We start from the raw sequence: 25,580 nt of genomic DNA on the forward strand, positions 1-25,580 counted from the left end.
ACTGCGGAAGCAGAGTTGGCTTACAACAGCTCTGAATGAGCCCTGTCGAGATACTGGATTTTAACATTAACATTTTTACATCATAGCAGTGAGCATATAATGTATTATATGGTATGGGGCTGTAGTAAGCAGGAGCTTAATGGATAACGTGATGTTGTTGTACCACAGTACCACATCAGTGTTGATCACTGCTAAAAATATCAATTACTGGATTGTTTGGTACAGGTTGATTCTTTACAGGATAATGCATGTCACATCATGAATCAAGCTACATGTGCTGCAAATTCTGAACGAAGCTGCTGCTGCTCATTTCGTGGGTTCTGCCAAGTGTTCAGTGGCCACTAAATTCAGCCTTCTTGAACCAATGTCTCTATGGGATGACAAAACAGATTCAATCATTATGATTCAAATCATCCCAGCCTTGGGTATATATTTGTTGTTTAAGGTTGCACCCAGGAATATCTGAGCTATATGATGGCAGTCTGTAAATACCCATGTATGGACCAGACAATCATGTGATTAAGTGATAAATAATCTATGGTACTTGGACTCAAAGGATTTGCATAAACTGATTCAGTGAACACCCAAACCTCTTATTGGCCTTTTAAGACAATCATGGTTTTCTGAAAACCAATTGTCACCCACATTTTCACAGGGACTTTTTGGGTGTATCAGCAACTACTACAGTGAAACCACTAAGCCACCTCTGTCAAAAGAATGTTGAGTAACAAGAGACTAATTACATATACAAAATATAAATGTTTATTACAATTTAACATTAGTGTATATACAAAATTTGAATAAGCGCTCATATCCTAATGCAATTTGGCAAATATATTCACAAACTACATTACATCTGATGACAACTGCATGAGCAGTGATGTATAGTAAGACTTATATGCTGTATAACAAAGTCCTTGTGGATGATACAAATACAAATGTACAATTATTTATATGTATATATTATTGAAAAGGCCAGGCCAATTTATTTTCTTGTCTGAGGAACATGTCCACACTTAAGTAAGTCAACAAAAACAAAATAACAGAAATTGTAAATGTAACCTTGAATGATTTTCCCAGGAATTATACATTCTTCTATTCTTCAATGTTGCTTAACAGCAATTGAATAATCTGTGCAAAACAAAAAATTAAAACTTGTATGGCCTTAACAAAATGTTCTTAACAATCTTCAGCACTTTTTCAACTCCTCATATCAAGAAGGAAATTCTCATCACAAGTCTGATCGTGACAACTGAGACACTGTCATACACTTGAAAGATATTCAAATGAATATGAGAAGGTAACACTTTACACAAGGCTGCAGGAAGGTCATGCTAGTGTTTGCAGTAACACCTTGTGGCCTTCAAGACCCTCAGAACTTCTAGGAGCAGCGACATGCAGTGTCAAGTTCACTTTGAGTTCAAAACGTTTTCCAAGAGACAACTCTGTCAAGTTTAAATATACAATGCATTCTACTTGTCAATAAAATTCCAAAGATTCTCCCCATCCCAGTTTGGTTTATGTCTGTCTCACATCTGCTTGCTTCCAGGAGTCTCATTGTTGAAGTATTTCTCAAGCACCAGTTGACCTACTGCTGAATCTCTCTCTCCTCTGAAATATGAAATGTTACAAACTGACAACGATATGACTACAGACCTGATGCTGTGATGATGACTTAACTATTGAAATAAACTGTTAGAACTGTTGGAACTGAAGACCAGTGTGCACATTTCACTACCATACACAGTGTCAGGAAACACCAAATGTAGCACATGAATGCTTCCCAAGTCTTGTGAGACAAACTCTGGCAACAAGCAAGTGGGTAGTGCTGACAGACTAAATCCACATCATTCTGACACATGTAATTGGATCAAAACCACAGATTTTGCAAATATTTCTGCATAGCAGCCAGTGAAAGTTCCTCCCATCTAGACAAACCAGAACAATTAAATGACATTATCAGATGCACACATCAACATGATCACAAACATGACCTGATAATCACACCAACAGGACCTGATAATCATACCAACAATCATACCAAGGGAACCTGATATTCATACCAACAGGACTTGATAATAACATCAATAATCATACCAACAGGACCTGATAATCATACCAACAATCATACCAAGGGAACCTGATATTCATACCAACAGGACTTGATAATAACATCAATAATCATACCAACAGGACCTGATAATCATACCAACAATCATACCAAGGGGACCTGATAATCATACCAAGGGGACCTGATAATCATGCCAACATCATACCAACAGGACTTGATAATCATACCAACAATCATACCAAGGGGACCTGATAATCATACCAACAGGAATTGATAATCATACAAACAGGACCTCATAATCATATAAACAGGACTTGATAATAGCATCAATAATCATACAAACAGGACCTGATAATCATACCAACAATACCTAATCATCATACAAACAGGACCTGATAATCAGACCAACAATCATACAAACAGGACCAGATAATCATATCAACAATACCTGATAACCATACTTATATTCACACCAATGATAATAGGGTGACTGGCTGCATATACAGCACTTTATCAACCAACACAAGGATAAACGGTGTTTCACAATTTACATACAACTTTACAATAGGTCAACTATTTATCAAACCCACTAACAGGTTTTAATATGTTTATTAAATATCCTGTTACTATCCAAAACATTTTCGGTACCATTTTACAAAGCTACATTGGATTTCTTGGACACAAAACAAGACACAGTAAAATTAACATGTCTGCTTGCCATTGTTCATAATGTTGGTGTGCTTGCTACTATATAAATCTAGTTTATAGAAATCTCAAAAAACCTGGGTTAGAGTTAGTGGCCAACATATTGTAATCTCCACATTTGATGCAACCCATGTCATGTATGTTGAAAAACATGCCTCCAAATCTACATACGTCACACATACAACACACCAGCTGAGCCCTGTGAACCATCACAAGTCCATGCTGTCCACACCAAATCTACCTACCTCACACATACAATCAGCCACCTGAGCCCAGCTATCACAAGTCCATGCTGTCCACACCAAATCTACGTACCTCACACATACAATCAGCCACCTGAGCCCAGCTATCACAAGTCAATGCTGTCCACACACTCACCTCTATGATTGGGGTCAGAGTATGGGTTATATGCAGAGCCTGTTGACCGCTGGGTTCCATTCAAACTAGCAGCATATTTCTGTCGTGGGTATGTGCTGCCATGGGAGCTACCATGTATTGATCCCTCATGGAATCTGCCAACGTTGTCATACTGTCGGCCATACGAGGCATACTCTGAAACCAGATCCCAATTACATGTACTGTTAGAGCATGGTTTGTAAACAAAAGGCTACAAAAGGCACACAATTAATCACACTTAGGAGATATAATCTGATCTTGCTTGTAACTGACAGCTCTTAATTTCACCTCCCCAAAAAGATGAGAACTTTGGAGCACCTAATGGCTGCAAGAGTTAGTTGCATACTCCCAAGGGAGTTGAGATTGATAATGCGATGTGCCATTGAGATGCACCTTGAGAATGTACAGGCTGATTTTCTGACTGCATGTCTTTAACTAAGTTTCTAGTGAAGACCCTAAAGTCAAAATTGCACCATAATGTTAAAACGTCAGCCTCTAATCATGATCATAATGACAGAATACTACAATACCTGGTCTATGACTGGCCATGTATTCTTTTTCTTCCTCTTCAATCAAAGCCTGGTATTTGTTGAGTAGATACAGCTTCCTCAGGGGGCCTAGCAGCAGCATGAACGTTGCATTGATGAGGAGCCCCACTGCCACGGCAGCATCGCGCACCTTGTACACACCAATGGACGCAACCAGACACCAGATCACCCAACATGGGATGCTCAGCACTGCAATACCCAGGATCCAGCGAGACTCATAATGATTCTTGGACTTCCTGAATGTTGCAAAGCCAAATATAACAGACAGAGCTATTAGGAGCATAATATAAACGAGAGACAAGACAAGACTCTCATCGTAAAAGTCATCTGGAGCACATCTGGGCCAGAGCTGGTTGTTGTAGAGGACACGAATGGTTTCAGGAGGAACAAGGATTAACCATTCAGCATTGATGATGACCTGTATAAGGACTAGGAGTACCACCACCAGAAACAGTCCACATGGGCGACCCAGCTTGTTATACTTCACATTGTCCATCTCCTCCTTGTCCTGAGTCCTCCAGCAGTCCAGCAACTTCACAAACAAGGAACCATAGCATAACGCATACACAAAGCCAAGACCAAACCTCCTTAGCCCACAGATCTCAGGATTGGCATGAGCTATGAAGGCAAAGACAAGAGCATAGAGAAGGATAATGCCGAAACAAAGGGTGTAGCCAAGGATGGATGTGCCGCCACGGTTCGGGTAGACAACTAGGAGGTATATGAACATGCATGCTGCGATGAAGCACCCAATTGCAGCAAGTGTTGCCACAATGATAGCCCAGATGTCAGTGAAACGCCCGACAACTGTGGGCACTTTGCTGACCTCCACCAGCTGGTCAGTGAGGGAGTTGTAGTAGTTGCCATCCTCCTTCAGGATGTAGATGGCGCTGGTGTAGGAGGTGGAGCTGGTGGATGCTTGGCGGGCATAGATGTGGGTGCCAACACCATCCTGGTTGAGGCAGGAACATGGGTTCCCAGCTGGGCACTGGGACAGTGGCACAACTCCGCTGGTATCCAATATTCCAGAACCAGTGTATTTACTCTTGTCAAGGGTCAGCACACCCTGGTAAGACCCAATCTGGAACAGTAGAAGTTGGAAATGATTACCTTTTGGTATCTAACATCATTAAAATATTTGTGTCATTGTGTCATTTGCTAAACACCAAGCTTAATGTAAGAATATCACTAGCATTTGTCTACTGTTTGCACTCTGCTATGTGATGGCTGCTTGTAAATGGTAGACTCTGGACCATATAAAACAAGTGATTAACATCATGAACAACATCCACTTACACTGGGATATGGAGAAACTCAATCAAATTAGTAAACAAGTCTGAATAACCAATTTTTTTCCACTGCCTTGTAAAACAAGAATATGATTCTGTGGAACCCCCTGAAACTCACCTTGTTGTAGCTGTACCTCTTGACACCAGCATCTCGGTAGTAGTTGAGGACATCATAGCCGACATCACCATACCTCCCTTCTGTAAACCTGAAGCTGAAGGAACTCCCACTTAATTCCTGGGCTGGCACAGTCAGCTGAGAGTTGAGGATGCTGTTGTAGATCAGCTGCCGTCTCCGATCCTCCTGGAGAGCCAAGCAGGCCGAGATGTCCAGCTGGGGAAGACTGCGACACTCCTCTAGGTTGTTCAGTCCATATGCAGTGATGTACACAGAGATGATGGTATGGAGGATGAACGGGTCACTAGGAATCATGTCATCTGTGATCCTCTCTTGCCCGGTACAGATGCTGGAGTAATCTTTCTTCATAGTAGCACTGAGCAGACGACACTTGTGGAGAGTCTGGTACAACTCCTCAAACCAGTCATTGGGTATTCCATGACGGTTATTTAAGGTCAATGACTTCATAAATGTCTTAAAGGCTTGGACTTCCTCTGAGCGGATCTGCATTGTGACAGCACCACTAGCCTCAGCTTCATACCCATTTACAATAAACTGACTGTTGGCCCAGTAATCACTAGCCAGCCAGATAAACCGTCCTGCGAGGCCCTTGGACCTTGTGGCCTGTAGAAGGAGACGTGAGTGCTCGGGGGTTGTGAACAGAATAACTACCCTTGAGCCAACCTGTTGACTAAGCTTGTCAAGGATACGCTCTGTATCTGTCAAGGACGCTCCCACATTCAGACCCTCGAGGGCTGAGATACAGGCATTTACAGGCAATGATCCTACAGCATTGGCCTGCTGGAGAAGAGTATCCTTCGCTGCAATTCCATATGGTATAGTTGAATAAACAACACTAGCATAGTCCCAGTTGAACTGCTTCATAATCTGTAGCATGACAATAGCCTGAATATTATCTGGAGGAACGGTCCTCAGGAAGTAGGGGTGGAACTGTTCATTACTCAGCTCAACAGTTGTAGCACTCTGACTTATAGTTGTAACATTCAGTGGGGACAACATGCTGCTGACCGGGAGAGCTGTCGAGCTGCCATCGGCAATAAAGGCCACGATCGTGGAAGGTGGGATAACTTGTCCTTGCTGACCTGTTCCACAAAGGCCTTCTCCACTTATCAAGCTGTAGAGGTCCTGCCCAAGTCGATACTGCTGGTCGCAGGTATCCAGGGCCAGGCCCCCAAACTGAAGTGATGTCGGGAAGCGTCGGTTTGTGTTGTTGTTCACAGACTCGATAGCGTAGAAAAAAGCCATAAGATTCTGGAACTGGAAGCCAGTGTTAATGGCACCACAGCCAAATAAATTCTTGGGATCATTTGAGTGTATATCTGCGACGTAGACAAGATTTAAATCATTCTGATTATCTCTCAACATGTATCGAGATGGTTGGTAGTCTGGGAAGACGCACTGACACACTTCCTTTGGTTGACAGACAGATCTTTCAGTGATTTCATAGCGGATGTCCAACTTCAAGTAGTGAGTGTCATTATAACTGCCCACCTGGAATCAGAAAAATCGATGGAACAACTCAGAATGTATGTTGGAGGAAGTCACGTATGCAACATGCACATTTTGCCATTTTCAAAGAATTTGAGGGATGTACAAACAAACAATATACAAACTAACACTGGTCAGTTTGGTTTGAATGTTCTCAAAACAGATGCGTATACAAAATATGCACACTTCTCTAAACAGATGTGTATAACACAACATGCACACTTCTCTAAACAGATGTGTATAACACAACATGCACACTTCTCTAAACAGATGTGTATAACACAACATGCACACTTCTCTAAACAGATGTGTATAACACAACATGCACACTTCTCTAAACAGATGTGTATAACACAACATGCACACTTCTCAAAACAGATGTGTATAACACAACATGCACACTTCTCTAAACAGATGTGTATAACACAACATGCACACTTCTCAAAACAGATGTGTATAACACAACATGCACACTTCTCAAAACAGATGTGTATAACACAACATGCACACTTCTCTAAACAGATGTGTATAACACAACATGCACACTTCTCAAAACAGATGTGTATAACACAACATGCACACTTCTCAAAACAGATGTGTATACATATTATGCACACTTCTCTAAACAGATGTGTATAACACAACATGCACACTTCTCAAAACAGATGTGTATAACACAACATGCACACTTCTCAAAACAGATGTGTATAACACAACATGCACACTTCTCTAAACAGATGTGTATAACACAACATGCACACTTCTCTAAACAGATGTGTATAACACAACATGCACACTTCTCTAAACAGATTTGTATAACACAACATGCACACTTCTCTAAACAGATGTGTATACATATTATGCACACTTCTCTAAACAGATGTGTATAACACAACATGCACACTTCTCTAAACAGATGTGTATAACACAACATGCACACTTCTCTAAACAGATGTGTATAACACAACATGCACACTTCTCTAAACAGATGTGTATAACACAACATGCACACTTCTCTAAACAGATGTGTTTAACACAACATGCACACTTCTCTAAACAGATGTGTATACATATTATGCACACTTCTCTAAACAGATGTGTATAACACAACATGCACACTTCTCTAAACAGATGTGTATAACACAACATGCACACTTCTCTAAACAGATGTGTATAACACAACATGCACACTTCTCTAAACAGATGTGTATAACACAACATGCACACTTCTCTAAACAGATGTGTATAACACAACATGCACACTTCTCAAAACAGATGTGTATAACACAACATGCACACTTCTCAAAACAGATGTGACTATAACACAACATGCACACTTCTCTAAACAGATGTGTATAACACAACATGCACACTTCTCTAAACAGATGTGTATAACACAACATGCACACTTCTCTAAACAGATGTGTATAACACAACATGCACACTTCTCTAAACAGATGTGTATAACACAACATGCACACTTCTCAAAACAGATGTGTATAACACAACATGCACACTTCTCAAAACAGATGTGTATAACACAACATGCACACTTCTCTAAACAGATGTGTATAACACAACATGCACACTTCTCTAAACAGATTTGTATAACACAACATGCACACTTCTCTAAACAGATGTGTATACATATTATGCACACTTCTCTAAACAGATGTGTATAACACAACATGCACACTTCTCTAAACAGATGTGTATAACACAACATGCACACTTCTCAAAACAGATGTGTATAACACAACATGCACACTTCTCTAAACAGATGTGTATAACACAACATGCACACTTCTCTAAACAGATGTGTATAACACAACATGCACACTTCTCTAAACAGATGTGTATACATATTATGCACACTTCTCTAAACAGATGTGTATAACACAACATGCACACTTCTCAAAACAGATGTGTATAACACAACATGCACACTTCTCTAAACAGATGTGTATAACACAACATGCACACTTCTCTAAACAGATGTGTATAACACAACATGCACACTTCTCTAAACAGATGTGTATAACACAACATGCACACTTCTCTAAACAGATGTGTATAACACAACATGCACACTTCTCAAAACAGATGTGACTATAACACAACATGCACACTTCTCTAAACAGATGTGTATAACACAACATGCACACTTCTCTAAACAGATGTGTATAACACAACATGCACATTTCTCTAAACAGATGTGTATAACACAACATGCACACTTCTCTAAACAGATGTGTATAACACAACATGCACACTTCTCTAAACAGATGTGTATAACACAACATGCACACTTCTCAAAACAGATGTGTATACATATTATGCACACTTCTCAAAACAACCTTGGCAAATGAAAAGAATTCAAAACAACATAAGTCTGCTACACATTGCTCAGGATGTATCTCAGACCATGTAAGGAACCACTCATTCAAGTACTTGCAGGCCTTGACTGTATTCAGAGGTTAACAACTTCCTTGGAGGTGATTGACGATAATAAGCAAGCCCTGAACAAGACATGATACATATAATGGGCATGTTTACAAGTTTATTCCCTATGACGATATGTCCATAAAATCTTCAACACTATCATCATATAGTTCTTGTGACAAAGTGCCTGAAAATGATGGAGTTCCATCTCGTTTATACAACATACATGACTTTACAGAAAGAATGGGAGTTGTTCACATGTAGAACCACTTCACTACCGATCGCTGTACATGATGTGTGCTACTTACGTTCTTGTACACATATCCTGGTCCTGCAGGGTTGCGTACTGGCTCATAGATGTGATAGCCACGGTCACTCTCTCCTCCACTTGTGAAATAGAATGGCTGTCCTGTTGCATCCTCAAATCTTGCATGCTCTCTGATGTTGCGGTATATCCTCTGTCTCCTCTCACCACTGTTCCTAAAGAGGTTGCAAGGGAATCCGTAATCAGCGCCACACACCTCGGCCACAGCATAATGTATCCCGAGAGCTGCCGAAAACACTGCATTCACCACATAGAGAACATACGGATCCTGTATGTAGCCGTTAGCTCGGGGGATACCACGATTAGTGCCAGTACAAGGCTTGGAAAACTCTGATGTTGGGTTGTTGAGGTAGCAGTCATGAATCTCCTGGAAGAATTCATCAAACCATGGGTTGTCTTTGCTGTTGGAAGGCATCCTTGATTCCAAGTACTGATCAAACCCAGGCAAATCTGCTGTTTCCACATCAAACGTCACAGCTTTCTTGTCCTGAATGAGTCTGCCAAGCCCATCTAGGAGGTCAATATCCATGCCCCACTTGTCTGTCCCAATGAAAAAATACTTTCCTCGGATCTTGTCATCGTCTTCAGCAGCTAAGAGAATAGGACGTGGATCATCTACAAACAGGATGACCACCTTTGCATAAGTGTTTTTCGCAATCTTTTCAAGTGTCATGGATGCTTCAGACCGGAACACAGTACCGTTTTTACCTATGGTAATGTTTTGTGACACACAGATACGATTCAAATATGCAAGACGCAGAAACTCCTCTTTACCCTTTTCACCTACACTGTCAAATGTGCTGATGACCTGAACATTGTCAATGTTAAACCTCTTCAAGTAGGAGATGATGGCTCTGGCTTGTTTATCATCAGCTGGAACTGTACGCAGAAAGTACCGATGACTCCGTGAATCCCGGAGCTCCAAACTTGTCGCCCCATAACTAATCTGCGGGATGGACAGACTGTTGAGAACATCAGCAACTCGGATTGATGCCTTGGTTTCAAATGTGCCAATATAAACATCAAAGTTTTTGGGGTTGACAGTTTCACCATCCTTCTTCAGGTTGATATTCCCACTGTGGATGTTGGCAACAAGATTGGCAGCACGTGTTGGGCTCTGACAGACATCCAGACCGATGGCTCCAATATCAATCCCAGTGAGCTTGCCTTCAAAGATTCCTTGCTTCTTGTTGACATAATCAACAGCATAGTTGAAGGCTTCCAGGAGCTCAAAGCCGTGCTTTGTGTTGATGTCTCCACATGTGAAAGGTGTGGCTCCTTTCCGGTGTACATCAAACAAACCTAGGGAGGAAATTTTTAGAATAAATGTCATGCTGTTCAACTAGTTTCTTGTCCGCTTTCAAACAATTTGAAATTTATTTGATCCCAATAATATCTCAGATTGACAAATATGATCACAATGACACTAAACCTGCAGAATGATTATTTGGAATCAACAATTGATAATTAAATTTGTTCATTTATATTGAATTGTGGCACATTCACAAGCACCACAAGTTGTGCCTCTCAGCTGGGTTACCCATTGTGTTCTCCACTACCATTTTACAAATAGGTTTACATTGTTCTACAATTATGAATGATAGCAATCTTCACAAGTGCATCATTCAGTCTACATCTTTGTGTGTTGTACATGGTTTCAGTTTAATGCAAATTGCAAAACAGAATATACTCAGAAGTAACGTGACATCTCGAATACTCTGACCTCATGTGACCCCACTTAATTGATGTGATCTCAACTCATCTGGCATCATGTGACCACTCATAATGATGTGATCTCTACTAATCTGGCCTCATGTGATAACACTCAACTGATGTGATCTCAACTCATCTGGCATCATGTGACCCCAGTCAACTGATGTGATCTCAACTAATCTGGCCTCATATGACCCCCCCCTCCACTCAATTGATGTGATCTCAACTCATCTGGCATGTGACCCCAGACAACTGATGTGATCTCTACTAATCTGGCCTCATGTGACCCCACTCTACTGATGTGATCGCAACTAATCTGGCATCATGTGACCCTGCTTAACTGATGTGATCTAAACTAATAAAGCCTCATGTGACAACACTAATCTGATCTAATTTGATCTCAACTAATTTGGCCTCAAGTGACCTCTTTAATCTGAAGTGTTCTGGCCTCATGTGACAACACTAATCTGATGTAATGATGCCTTGACACAAGTGACTTCACTTAAACTGACATAATCATTCTGACCTGTGACCAAGTGGCCTTACTGAAACTATGTCAGTATCTGAGCCCAGTGTGACCCAAGATGACCTCAGATTGATGTGACCTGAGCTTGACCTCATGTTACCAGACATTTCATGTCCCCGATTCTAACTCTCCAGTGATGCCAAACAAAGGGAAACAACTCACCAACAAGGTTGAAGGCACCTTGGGTGTAGGTGAAATCATCAAAGTTGTTGGCCGATCCCTGGCATGCAAGACAAGCTGAGTCGCAAGCTGACTTCACTGAGCGAAACTTCAGCTGAAGATTCCGTTCATCCACCAGAGAGAGACTGCCATTGTAGGACCCCACCTGCAGGAGTTAGCACACTACTGTAGCCAACTGTCATCAGTCCTTTCATCCATTCATAATGTTTAGTCTCATGGCAACAAGTGGCCTTAAAAAACTGGGTCAGGAAGCAGCTATTTTCATCATGCACCATAATGTGTTTCTGTGCAATAGATTAGAACATGGTGCCTGGTATACTGACTGGTGTGTGGGTGGTACTATTTTGTTACACATACAGGCACAAATATGTTGCTCATAATACACAGGTGAGAATGGGTACGAGTGAAAAAGGAGGAAACTGAGCCTAGGGTCTCGAGAGCTGCAGGTTTAGACAATTCACAAGAATGACCCTGTGATCAAATCTGTGGAATTCTCATCCCCTACAACAACCAGAAAGAATTACACATGTAATAAGTGGATCCTGCCATATCAAGGGGACACAATATTCAGCATTACAAATGACATCACGTCATACGACCACTTGGGCCTCCCATGCTCTGTATGTTTTAAGTTAAACGTACAGTTTGACTGGGAATGATTCTTACCTGAACCTGAGAACCATCCTCCAGGAACTGTTGAATGGTGTAGTCTCGATCTGCCTCCCTATTGATGAAGCGGAAGAAGTCGCCCACCACATCTGTGAAGCTCATAGCGTCCATATTTGCCATGATTTTCTCATATGTATCAGCACTGTTAGTGAAGTTCCTACAGACGCCAGGTCCACTTCCACACTTCTCCTCCAGTGTGCGCTTTACTCCTTCAGCTATAGAGTATACAGCGTTCATGGTTGATAGGACACGCAGGTCTTGGACAAAATCAGACTGTGTAACACTGCCATAATTCTGGCCACAGTTAACATTGAAGCGGAATGTTCCCGGGAGGTTGCATTGGTACCGTTCCTCATAGTACTCCCTGAACCAAGGATTGGGGTTAGACATAATAGGCCTCTTACTTCCAAGGTAGGTTGTGAATGCGGGGACAGGGGGAGAATTGAAGTTGAATGTTATAGAGTTGAGAACTGTCTGATTGATAGTCAGCTGCAGTCGAGTGATATCAGACGGGAGGGTCCAACGTCTGTTTGCAATGAAAACAATATGGTTGGTTGGATATAATCTTTGTTTGGCACGGAGCAGTTCAGAAACATAGGAATCTGGTTCTGTGAATACAACAACAACTTGTGTTGAGGATTCATTTATAGATTTAAGGATAATGTCCATACTGCCATCAGTACCAAACTCATAGGAATTGAGGAGACACACACCTTCTTCCTTAGCAAGTTTACGGAATTCGTCCCTCGACTCTCTACTGCTGAAATCAGGTGCATTCAGAGTGATGACGTAATTAAACCCTAACTGCTTCATAAGCTTGGCCATGGCTCTTGCAACATGCATATCAGACTTGACTGTACGGAAGAAAGTAGAAAAACGTTCCATGTTATTCAGCAGAGGAGCTGTAGCTGCAGGGCTGACAATAGGAACGCCAATACGATGTAGGATATCTGCGACCTCAATGGTGCTTTTGCTATCATAGGTCATCCAGGACAGAAAGTCCTGGGTCCTGATGTTCATCATATTGCTGTCCTGTAGCATCAGCTGACCAGAGTAGATATTGTTGACCAGAGCCTTGGACCTTGAGGTGCTGCTGCAGCTATCCAACAGCAGACCGCCCAGGCGGACACTGTTGAACATGGACCCACTGTTGATCAGCTCAAGGGCATAGGCGAAGGCTTCTGTGTACTGAAATCCATTGCGTACACGCATTTTTCCACACGTGAAAGGTGTCAGACCTCCCATGTGAACATCGAAAATGGCAGGGATGATGATATCACCATCAATATACTGGTACTTCATTTCCTGGAAGATGTACAGACATTCAATGCAGGTCCCGGGACACATGGACATGGCACTGGTAGGGACAATTCCTCCATTCAACAGAGCACCGGTGCTCTCGGTATAGCCATATGTCTCTGGATTGAATTCTCCTATCTACAAAAGAACAAAAAAAGGTATGAGGAGAAAATAAGAAAAATGTGCAGTTGCTATTGTTACCATAAGCATGACATAGAACTCTCATTGCTGAACAATTTTCCATAAATGTTTAACATAGATAAGACTTCAGTTCTAAGATAATACAACCAATCAACAATTAGTTTAACATAAAATATAGTTTCTCGCACAAGAATAGATGCAACGTTGCACAATAAATTTCGGCACCTTTGATCAGTGACACTCAGTGACTTTGAATGGTTTCAGTATTTTGATTTTGATTCCATCTCTGAACATGTTGAATGTAAACACTACATCAGTAAAAAGGTTTGTTTAAAAGTGTACAAATGTAAAACTGAAAACAGATTACCGAGTAATTTTATGGCTTAAGCTTCTTCATTCCTTCCACACAAGTTTCCAGTATCATTACAGATTACAGTTGAGACTGTCACTTCACCTGATGAAGGGATCGAATGATCCTCCAAAATTGTGGACAGAATAAAGAAGCCTAATCCATAAAATATCTTGGTAATCTACAACAACTTCAAAATGGCAGTAAAAGACAGAATGAAATGGAAACAGATAGTCTGGACACCCTGCTGAATGCAGCAGTTCCTATTCAGTGTTTGGTCATTATGGTGTGCTTACAAGCATATAGCCAATGTTTCGTCGGTAGTTGTACACGTCGATCATGACGTTACCCTCATAGCCAATGAATGCAAAGTCAGTCGGAGGGTTTGATCCTTGAAGACCAAACCTTGCAGCTCGGATGTTCTCCAACAAACGTTTTCCCCGTGTCCCTGAGCTTGTGAAGTTGCCGCATACGCCACTGTAGTTAACACCGCAGTATTCCATCAACGTGGTATGGAGTCCATTAGCAATTGCATACACTGAATTGATCACAAAGATGCTTTCTTCAGTAAGTTCAAAAGCTGGTGCTTGTGTAATAGGCACGTTGCGATCTGTACATAATGTTGCTTTTCCGTTAGGATTTTGAGGTCCGATGTAACAGTCAAACAAGTTCTCATACCATTCAGTGAACCAAGGGTTTTGCTGGTTAGTGTCTACTCTCAGACTGCTGAGGTAGGTGCTGAAAAATGTCAGGTCAGGGACACGCCATTTAAGTGAGATAACACCATCAGCAGCTTCTTCCAAACCCTGAACCAATTTCTGTTTCCTCCCAAAAGGAGAATTGGCGAGGATGACAAACTCTCCTGTTGCATTGGAACTGATCATGTTTTCAAGCAAACCTCGGTACTGACTTTCATGAGCAATGACAAGAACTGGTTTGACCATTGGTCGGGTTCGGAGACGGGTGAAGATGTCACTTCCATAACTGTGGCTTGCAACGACACAAATACGATTTTCAGCTGCCATTTTCTTGAACACTTCATTTCCATTTAATGAGAAAGCATCCCCCTCGACATACACAGTTTGTACAAAGTACCAGCCCTGCTTCTTCAAAATATTGATGATGGCTGCCATTTCCTCATCAATTCCAGGATGTATTCTCAGGAAGTATGGGTATTTTCTACGGTCAGACAACACGCTTGACGCACTGGAGTATCCCAACACTGGCCTCTTCAAATCATTCATCAAGTCAGCAATGGGAATTGTCAAGCCAGAGGTGTGTGCAGCTACATAAGCATCAACATTTCGAGGGTCCAAAGTGTTCCCGGCAGAGTCTTTCACAACAACTGTGCCTCTTTGAACATCTGAGATAAAGTTTCTAGACAGCGTTCCGCTCTTACAGTCGTCAATACCCAGACCGCCTAGACTGACATCTCTGAGGAACTGAGGATTGACAGCCTTGAACCTGCGTGGAACTTCTCTCAAGGCATAAACCATGGCTTCTGTGTACTGTACTCCTGATCGGGCATTCAGGTCCATTGCTCCACAGGAGTACTGCCCTTCTCCGGGGTTGTGCACACTGAAGATGCCATTGAGGATGATGTCTCCGTCAATGTAGAGATACTTGGTGGGTGACGGCATGCCCAGACAGGGAGTACATCCAGCCTGTGGACAGGGAGATGGTGGCAGTGGGCTGACTGCATTGTCACGAGTAAGGTCATACATCTTCACTTGATCCATGTTCATAGACAGAATACCATTGATCCAAGATCCTACCTGCAAGCAGAGAACATAATGTAGACAACCATCAAATGTAGAAAACATGTTCTATGTTCATGTTCATGTATATCATATCAAACAGCATAAGCAATCAGTAACCATATGTTGAGGAAAACGTCAGTAGAAATCAAAGAAATTCTTCCCTCCCAAAAACTAGACAAAAATGAAAATTAACTTAAATAGAAAATGACTACAAAGTAACAATCAAAATATCTTACTTACCCTTCTGAACTTGAATCCTGGGGTATCCCCACCGATTGGTGCATCGTTGAAGTTCCAAACATCATAGGCAGGGTTAAGGATGTCTCCATTTTCGTTGTAGCGGACCTTAGCTGCTGAGAAGTAAGGTGCGTACTGGTCAGAAGCCAGACTGGGCACCCGCTCCTCTTTCCCATACGTGAAGTTGACCTTCATCAGGTAGTTCTCAAAGAAAGTCTTTGAGGTCATTCTGCGGAGAGCAGAGCATGACGTGTTTGCTTCAGCTCCCACACACATTGCCTTCTGTGCATTACGGAGGGCAACAGCATAGGTATACACTGCATGAACTGCTGGCTCTACAAATCGATCCTGGATGAAAGATTCTCGTTTCTGGCGCTCTGTTTGGATTTTGCTGCTGCATGGTGTGGGGAACTGAATGTTGTTAAATGTTGGGAAAGAACACTCGTACTGTTCGCTGTACCATTCTTGGAACCATGGATTTTCTGCTGAAGGATTGTTTTCATTTATTCTTACCCAGTGATCTTCAAATTCCACAATATATCTGGATGTAGGTACAATGGAAATAATTCCACGTGGGTATTTATTAGTTCCAAATTGTTTGGTTAGTGATATACTGTCTGTGAACACCCACTGCAGATTACCCATGTTAGCATACGAAGCTGCATTGCTTCGCTCCAGGAGAGCATACGCTACTGAGGGTGTACCGAAATACACCACTCCTACTGTCTTAGTGAGGAGCAGACGATCTAACACAGCGTCAATGGTGATGTTCTGGGTGTCGGATGGAGATGTAGAGATGGCAGCAGTCAAACAAATGCCAGCAGTCACCAAGCGAGGACGTATTGCTTCGTAAGACTGGCGGCCATGAGAGTTGTCAGTATAAACTATGCTGATATATTTCCAGTTGAATTTCTTGATAGCTTCAATAACCACCTGGAATAAAAATTTCCACATACAATCAGATCATTAATATAGAGAGATGCATGAAAAAGGTGTAACAGTTTTACACAATTACTGGCTTGCTAATGTAGATTAACTGACTAACATTTCCCAAAGTTCTCCCAACTTACATCCATGAGTGCTAGATCTGACATTACACCAGTTTCTCACTACTCACATCCATGGGTGCTAGATCTGACATTTTCTCCAATTTCTCACTACTTACATCCATGAGTGCTAGATCTGACACTACCCCAATTTCTCACTACTTACATCCAAGGGTGCATGGTCTGACACTACCCCAATTTCTCACTACTTACATCCATGAGTGCATGGTCTGACACTACCCCGGTTTCTCACTACTTACATCCATGGGTGCTAGATCTGACACTACCCCAATTTCTCACTACTTACATCCATGGGTGCATGGTCTGACACTACCCCAATTTCTCACTACTTACATCCATGAGTGCATGGTCTGACACTACCCCGGTTTCTCACTACTTACATCCATGGGTGCTAGATCTGACACTACCCCAATTTCTCACTACTTACATCCATGGGTGCATGGTTTGACACTATCCCGGTTTCTCACTACTTACATCCATGGGTGCTAGATCTGACATTTTCTCCAATTTCTCACTACTTACATCCATGGGTGCTAGATCTGACACTACCCCAATTTCTCACTACTTACATCCATGGGTGCTAGATCTGACACTATCCCAATTTCTCACTACTTACATCCATGAGTGCATGGTCTGACACTACCCCGGTTTCTCACTACTTACATCCATGGGTGCTAGATCTGACACTACCCCAATTTCTCACTACTTACATCCATGGGTGCATGGTCTGACACTATCCCGGTTTCTCACTACTTACATCCATGGGTGCTAGATCTGACATAGCCCCAGTTTTTCACTACTTACATCCATGAGTGCATGGTCTGACACTACCACGGTTTCTCACTACTTACATCCATGGGTGCTAGATCTGACATAGCCCCAGTTTTTCACTACTTACATCCATGGGTGCATGGTCTGACACTACCACGGTTTCTCACTACTTACATCCATGGGTGCTAGATCTGACACTACCCCAATTTCTCACTACTTACATCCATGGGTGCATGGTCTGACACTACCCCGGTTTCTCACTACTTACATCCATGGGTGCTAGATCTGACACTACCCCAATTTCTCACTACTTACATCCATGAGTGCATGGTCTGACACTACCCCAGTTTCTCACTACTTACATCCATGGGTGCTAGATCTGACATAGCCCCAGTTTTTCACTACTTACATCCATGAGTGCATGGTCTGACACTACCCCAGTTTCTCACTACTTACATCCATGGGTGCTAGATCTGACACTACCCCAGTTTCTCACTACTTACATCCATGGGTGCATGGTCTGACACTACCCCGGTTTCTCACTACTTACATCCATGGGTGCTAGATCTGACACTACCCCAATTTCTCACTACTTACATCCATGAGTGCATGGTCTGACACTACCACGGTTTCTCACTACTTACATCCATGGGTGCTAGATCTGACATAGCCCCAGTTTTTCACTACTTACATCCATGAGTGCATGGTCTGACACTACCCAAGTTTCTCACTACTTACATCCATGGGTGCTAGATCTGACATAGCCCCAGTTTTTCACTACTTACATCCATGAGTGCATGGTCTGACACTACCATGGTTTCTCACTACTTACATCCATGAGTGGTCCATCTGGAGGGATTGTCCTCATGAAGGTGGGGTACATCTGAGCACTGCTCAGCTCAGGGGCAGTGGCCATGAAGGACAGTACAGGAATGTTGAAGTTTTGGGCAAAGTTGGATACGTCCTTACTTGCATCGCTGTCAGAAGCCCCGACAATACCTGGTCATAGAGTAATCATATATTTTCATTACATCAAAGTGAAGTTTGTAAACTCTTCTTACTGTAATATATATGAATTATGTGTAAAAATATATATCGGAAACCATGGGGTTTTGCACTGTTTGATTTGAATCAGTGTAATAACAAGAGCAACAACAATAATACTGAACAAAAAACAATATCCTCTAACATTTCAAACTAAATGCCTTCATTTTCCAATTTTCCTGTTGCTGTTAAAATATTAACAGTGCAGTTGTGCCAATATCTATTCTTGGGTTTTCCCTTTTGGTTATGATGTTTTTAAGTCACACATGTGCACATCAGTAACTTAACTCATTAAGGCCAAGAGATGCGTATGTGTAAATTAATTAGCTGCTCACAGCGAGAGCTGCATATGGGTGGTAATAAAAAGCACCTCTTATTCAATGAGAGCCGCACATGGTCGTCAGCAGAAAGCACCTCTCATTCAGCAAGAGACTCATTTACATTTTAAATTTGTACTGTACCTATTATTTCAATCAGTTTAGTAGTACTGATCAAAGATTAGCTTTTTTTACGAGAGAGGTTACATTCTGTGTTAATCAGAAGAAGTATTAAAGTGTTTTGATAACAATTGCTAGCAATGTCACAGGCTTATACAGGTAAATGAACACATGTGCAAGAAAGGGGATTATGAGATGTTGTTACATGAGGTAAGCGTTTGTTACTTGTCATTGGGAGTGAATACTAAAATACTATTTTTGCACATTGATTGAATTTTCGGTGACAAGGTTACAAAACCTTCTTCTAAATTAAATCATTCATTCATTCGTTATAATAGTTTATATAATGAATTGTAGACATAAATAGCAATACTGTATTACACCCATGTTCATATAGATTTGAAATAAACCAAGTTACTAATTTAGACCTAACTCAATTGCAACTATTGATTTTTCATAATTCTAAAGTTGATAATAATACATAATTGAATATGAAGTGATAACTCTTGTATCGACTCATAATATATATATATACATAATACGTATTACACATAAATCATACAAATCTAACTGAAGCATTTTGTTCAAGCTGTTGAAAGTTTCACATAGATTTGACATGTGATTTTTCAATGCAACTTACATAAGCATTGTGTAAGAAATGTTTGTATTTGATCTCTGTAATTATCTTATCCAGTGTCACGTGTATCAGATCCATGGTCAATAAAAGGAGGATAATATGTCAGTTATGAAGTTGATACACATGCGTATAATCATTCAATCAGACAACATCAATGAGATATTTGAACACCTCTGTCAACCTCGAAATAACAGCCTCTGGCAGAATGCATGTTCAGGTAAAGTTTTGTCCCGTGACAAGTGTAAAACAAACTAATGTGCATTGGACAACCTGTTTCATGGAATCAAGCCCATCATCAATCTTCTGAACCTTGTTCGCATTCAAAAGAAATATGCATTCTTCATAAATTTTGGGGGGGATTCAACTGCAAGTGTATACATTATAATAAATCAGTATCTTTTTGAATTCTATGATACATGTACTTGAATTATGATATTCATTTGTAACAATGTGCAGATTATATTGAAATGTTCAGCAGGCCATTATGTTTGATGTACAAGTAGTGTGCGCAAACTGTATATGCAAATAAATACTGTCTCTACTCAATGGTTGGATTGGGTTATCTGGGGTAATAATGATCAGACTGTAGCGCTTTGAGAGCTTTAATGAAAAATAAACTCACCAACGTTAGTCCTTTGTGTACATTTCATGCAACCTTACGATTATGTATGTTCATGATATGCAAACTTTTGCATGGTAGCTAGAGTTGATAAAACCAAACTCCAGCATAGCGATTGGTCAACGATCTAGCCAATAATCAACATTCATAATAATTAACCTGTATCCAAGCTGTCTAGTGACCAAACGTGTTCTTCAGAAATTTTGTCCATGCCCCATTACCTGTCATTTTCTATGTGATTGGTATCTCATGATACGATTGGTTATAGATAACATATCAGCTGCTGTATTGAACAGTTGAGATACAAAATGTCCTATTTGGGAACTTTATGACGCCCCATCCCATGACCCATTGTCTTATATATGTGCAAGGAATAGCACTATACAATATGCATACATGTATGTTCGTGTGATAACGTATATTTTCTGTGTTAAATCTAGATGAACCAAAGTGACAAGCTGTGAATCTGCTCCATGTAAGTCACTGACTAGCTTATTAGTACTTTCCTTAAAATATTCAGTATACACTAGCAATGCATCAACGAAAACACTTCTTTCATAGAAGATTACTAAGCATGTGCGTAAATTCTTCTTTACTGCCATTGACATAGATGTTTTGAACAGTTTAACCTCACACAGTGATATGAAAGGGACAATTTGTTTAAGTATGTTTTACATAGAAAGAATACAAACATGTTAAGAAAATACATAAATACATGCCTCCAAAAGTATACAGAGAAAGTACCATAACATTACGTAAAACGTTACATATATGACATGTATTCACTCCTGCTTTCTTTCAACATATATCTTTACAATGCAATTAAACAATTAAACAATCAGGACTTGCTTGTATGATGAGACAGTTTCCTGTAATCTCCGAAACCTTGGAATATCAGGCATGAATAGCCCTAATTAGTCTCGCCACAGCCAGAAAGATAATCAGCATGGGGTTCCAGGTGTTGAGCAGTGGAGTGGCTCTCGGGCTTAATGAGTTAAGTCACAGCTAAACCTTTATGTCCCTTTGAAAATATCCCCAAAACAGTAACAAGAGAAATGAAAATATTCAGAAGAAGCACATAAGAAAAATCAAGCTATTTCTGTCTTGAGTTCAGTTACATAAAAACGCATAATAAGAGATGAATAGAAACTTTCTTGTGTATAATATATCTTTATACTCTCTGAGTGCTTGCTCCGTTAGTTCCCTGTACAATGCCACTCAGCAACATTCCAGCTATATTTGTAAACAATTGAAGTGATGGTGGAGTTACCTAGAGTGATTCCTGATGCTGTCTGTGTACAGGCTTGGGAGTTGGATGAGAACTGGGGATAGATGCTCTGTGCTGCTGACAATGCCCCCTCACTCCAGCCACAGTAGTCACGGATGTTCATGCCTGCAAACAGGAACAAGCATCAAAGAATGTCAGTACAGTCTGCACCTTTAATCACCGGTCCAAAGTCTGAGTCTAGTAAAGACCCTGTCATGGAAACTGAAGTCATTAGCATAAAACTTCCTGTAATTGCTGCCAATACATAACCTGGTAGCCATAACAATTTCAAACAATTCAACCCCAAAGCTTTCCTTAGGGACTGAGAATGTTCAAATCTCAGTCAAGCATATTTAGACATATCTGTCAAACACTTGTTTTTAAGACTTGACTATGGTCAGATTCTTGAAGTGTTTGACTGAAACCTGGTGGCAGAGCACTAACAATAAATGTCTGACATTAAGACAACTGAAGATGCAACCACTCACCTAACTTGATGCCAGGGACGTAAGTATCAGTGAGATTTTCACCATTCAGCTTCTGGTCCTTCTTGTTGATCAGATCCAGTGCCCATCTGATTGCTTCATAGGCTTGCATGTCTACGAACAGACAAACATGCACTGCAGTTGCTAAAAAATATATTGTTTTAAGTCTGAATTTCTTTACCAACCATGATACAACCCTGCAACCACATCATGTGACAAGTCCAACTGATAGACAAATGAAACCAGTCTTGCATCACAGAAAGTTAGACACAGTGACTAGTCCTACAGTCAGGTAAAAACAATAACAGACAAACATGATAAATTTAAAAATTAAAACAACAGATATTCCAGAAATTGCAGAGTGACTTTTTGTCAAAACCTTACAAATTACAGCACACAGCTGCAGAAATTCTGCCAAGGCACCTGTTATTCATGTAAAAAAACAGGATTAATCATGGATTTGCTAGTTTAGTGTTAGAGGCACTTGTCAACATTTGCACAAAATAACAGCAGTCTCCTAATCATCAGACTTAGTCAGACAAACCAGAGATTAACATAATGCTCAATGTTTCTCACAACAACAGGATAAGGATATAACAAAACACACTCATTTAAGTCACAGTGAGTGAGTGAATTTAGTTTACGTTGCATTCAGCAAAATATTCCAGCCAGGTGGCAGCAGTCTGTAAATAATCGAGGCTGGACCAGACAATCCAGTAATCAACAGCATGAGCATGGATCGACACAACTGGGATATGATGACTCGTGTCAACCGTGTCAGTCAGCAGGACCACCCAGTCCCACTGACCACCACCTTATGATAAGCATAGGTTTCTGAAGACCAATTCAAACCTGGATGTTTGCAGGTATCCAAGTCACAGAGTCTGACTGAATTATTCATGCACTCAGTGTGTACAACAAGGGTAGGCTATTGTAAACTTATTCTAAATCAGATTACTGTTGTTTAGGTATTGAAATTCACATATGGTCACATTTAAACAGTCACATTGTACTTATGTTATCTAGACAATGATAATGTGATAAGCCATAGTTGCCAGCTATCTGTTAATCATATAAACCATGATACATTGCTTAATCTTGTTGATAATTAACAATTCTGAAAGCAGTATCATCATATCTGGTGAGCTGATAATCATTGCTATTAAGTTAATACTGATTTCAATTACAGTATCAATGATTTCATCATAAATCTAAACTGTAACTGCCACTCTGCCATGCCTATATATTCATTAACTGGTCCCATCTGATTTCTTGGGAATCTTTTTTCATTATTTTCATCATTTTCACCACACATAAAAGACGTCTCACCTGAAGTAATTTTTCCACAGCCAAATCCATCTGCTCCTCCATCATGCATTGAAAAGACCCCTCCAATGATGGCATCAGCGCCTGACTGTATGGACGCCTGTGACTTGGCAGGATCACACGTTTGTCGACTCAGCCTTTGACTTGTGACCAGGGTCAGACAGGTCACTGTCATCACCAGGGCTCCATATAGTGAAACCATTTTTCAACCACTGAGAAAACAAATTCAAATTAAGTAAACATATTGTTTTAGGATGATTAGATAAAAACATATAGAAGCAGTTTACTGTGCTTTGGACAAAATATTCTATACACTTTCACAGAACATTCTTCCTTTATAAATTATTGAGAACAGCACACCCATTCATTCTTCACAAAGTACAGCATGTATAACAAAGTCCTTGCAGTTGGAATTCAGCTTCTCTGCAATTACATAGTAAAGTATTATTAAGAATTAAAAATGAAAGTCAATGGGTCTTGGGTCAAAAAACAAATAACAGTAAAAATTATCAAGGACCTCAGTTGTCTTCTAATATTTCAACACTGTAAGCATGATTCTCTTGAGGAAACAATACCTCTAGCAGTAATTTTCTATATCTATGGTCGGGTACTGCATTGGTAGTTTTTGAAAATTACAAAGATAATTCTCTTGAAATGATTTTATTTTGTGACCAAAATGCAAACAAGAGATACACCTATCTTTAAATAATATGCCATAGGTGTCAACATAATCCATTATAGTGAAATTTAGTAAATTTTTTGGTGAAAGTGTGAAAATTTATGCAGAGTTTTTTTAACTGTGGTTATCATCTGGTTATGGGATAAACCATTATAATTTTTAAAAAAATAGATTGCGATTTTAAGTGCTTAAAATCATGAGGTCAAATTAGAATTTGAAACTGCGTGTAAGTGATGCTTGATTATGTCGTGAGTTACATGCAGAAAAGTGCAAAGCGAAAAGGTAAACACTAGAGAATTTACGCTAACACTGCTGATTCCACAATGTCATATAACAAAACGCTGCTGTGAATTAAATATCGAAACACATGTTTACCACTGATATTACCAACATCATAATAACACATAGACACATCTAAAGACACACCACACTGACTCAGTGATTGCATTCGTATGCCCCTCCCGAACCCATTAGATCTACCTTGCACGGATAGGCTACCTGTTTCTGTGTATAGACCTCATTCATAACTGCCATTACAAAATACAACCACCACATAATTAATTACCTTATTTTATCTTCTGACATTAAATCCAGAAACTTGGACCAAACGGTCCGACTGAATCCGAAGAACTGATGTCTCCTTCTTGACGTTAGGAATATCCTTCAACGTTCCACCCGCAAACCGGCCCAATGCTTTTGGCCCTTCCCCGATAAAACAGGTTGTGAGGTGGGTGTAGAACGCTCTATGACTGCATCCAGAAATAACCTGTCCATGCTGTGTTGACAATATCGGCTCATTATACCGTGGTTTCCCCAGTTCTCAAACCTGTCAGACAAGTTCCCGTTTATTTTTAGCCGACGTCAATGGATGGCAGAAATATTGTTCCGGTTGAAGGGGACGTCACTCTTAGTTTTCTGCATTAAAAAAGACTTCACCATTAGCCGCTAAAGAAAAAACACGCTTAGAACTACTC

At 40.6% G+C, this 25,580-nt stretch overlaps 1 protein-coding gene across 1 annotated transcript; it reads right to left on the bottom strand.

Moving 5' to 3' along the window:
• Positions 1 to 744: 744 nt before the first annotated feature.
• On the bottom strand, positions 745 to 25,362 carry LOC137296092 (uncharacterized). The gene is made up of 14 exons (XM_067827765.1): positions 25,172 to 25,362; positions 23,931 to 24,139; positions 22,605 to 22,715; positions 22,120 to 22,242; positions 18,945 to 19,111; positions 16,278 to 17,207; positions 14,574 to 16,052; positions 12,486 to 13,925; positions 11,802 to 11,964; positions 9,384 to 10,702; positions 5,128 to 6,636; positions 3,703 to 4,801; positions 3,155 to 3,328; positions 745 to 1,611 (listed from the first exon to the last, which is right to left on the bottom strand). The coding sequence occupies exons 2-14, from the start codon at positions 24,127 to 24,129 to the stop codon at positions 1,589 to 1,591; spliced, it is 8,736 nt and encodes a 2,911-aa protein (XP_067683866.1). The 5' UTR covers positions 24,130 to 24,139; positions 25,172 to 25,362; the 3' UTR covers positions 745 to 1,588.
• Positions 25,363 to 25,580: the final 218 nt, after the last annotated feature.

Source organism: Haliotis asinina, chromosome 1 (assembly GCF_037392515.1).
Source record: "Haliotis asinina isolate JCU_RB_2024 chromosome 1, JCU_Hal_asi_v2, whole genome shotgun sequence".
Taxonomy (NCBI): domain Eukaryota; kingdom Metazoa; phylum Mollusca; class Gastropoda; order Lepetellida; family Haliotidae; genus Haliotis; species Haliotis asinina.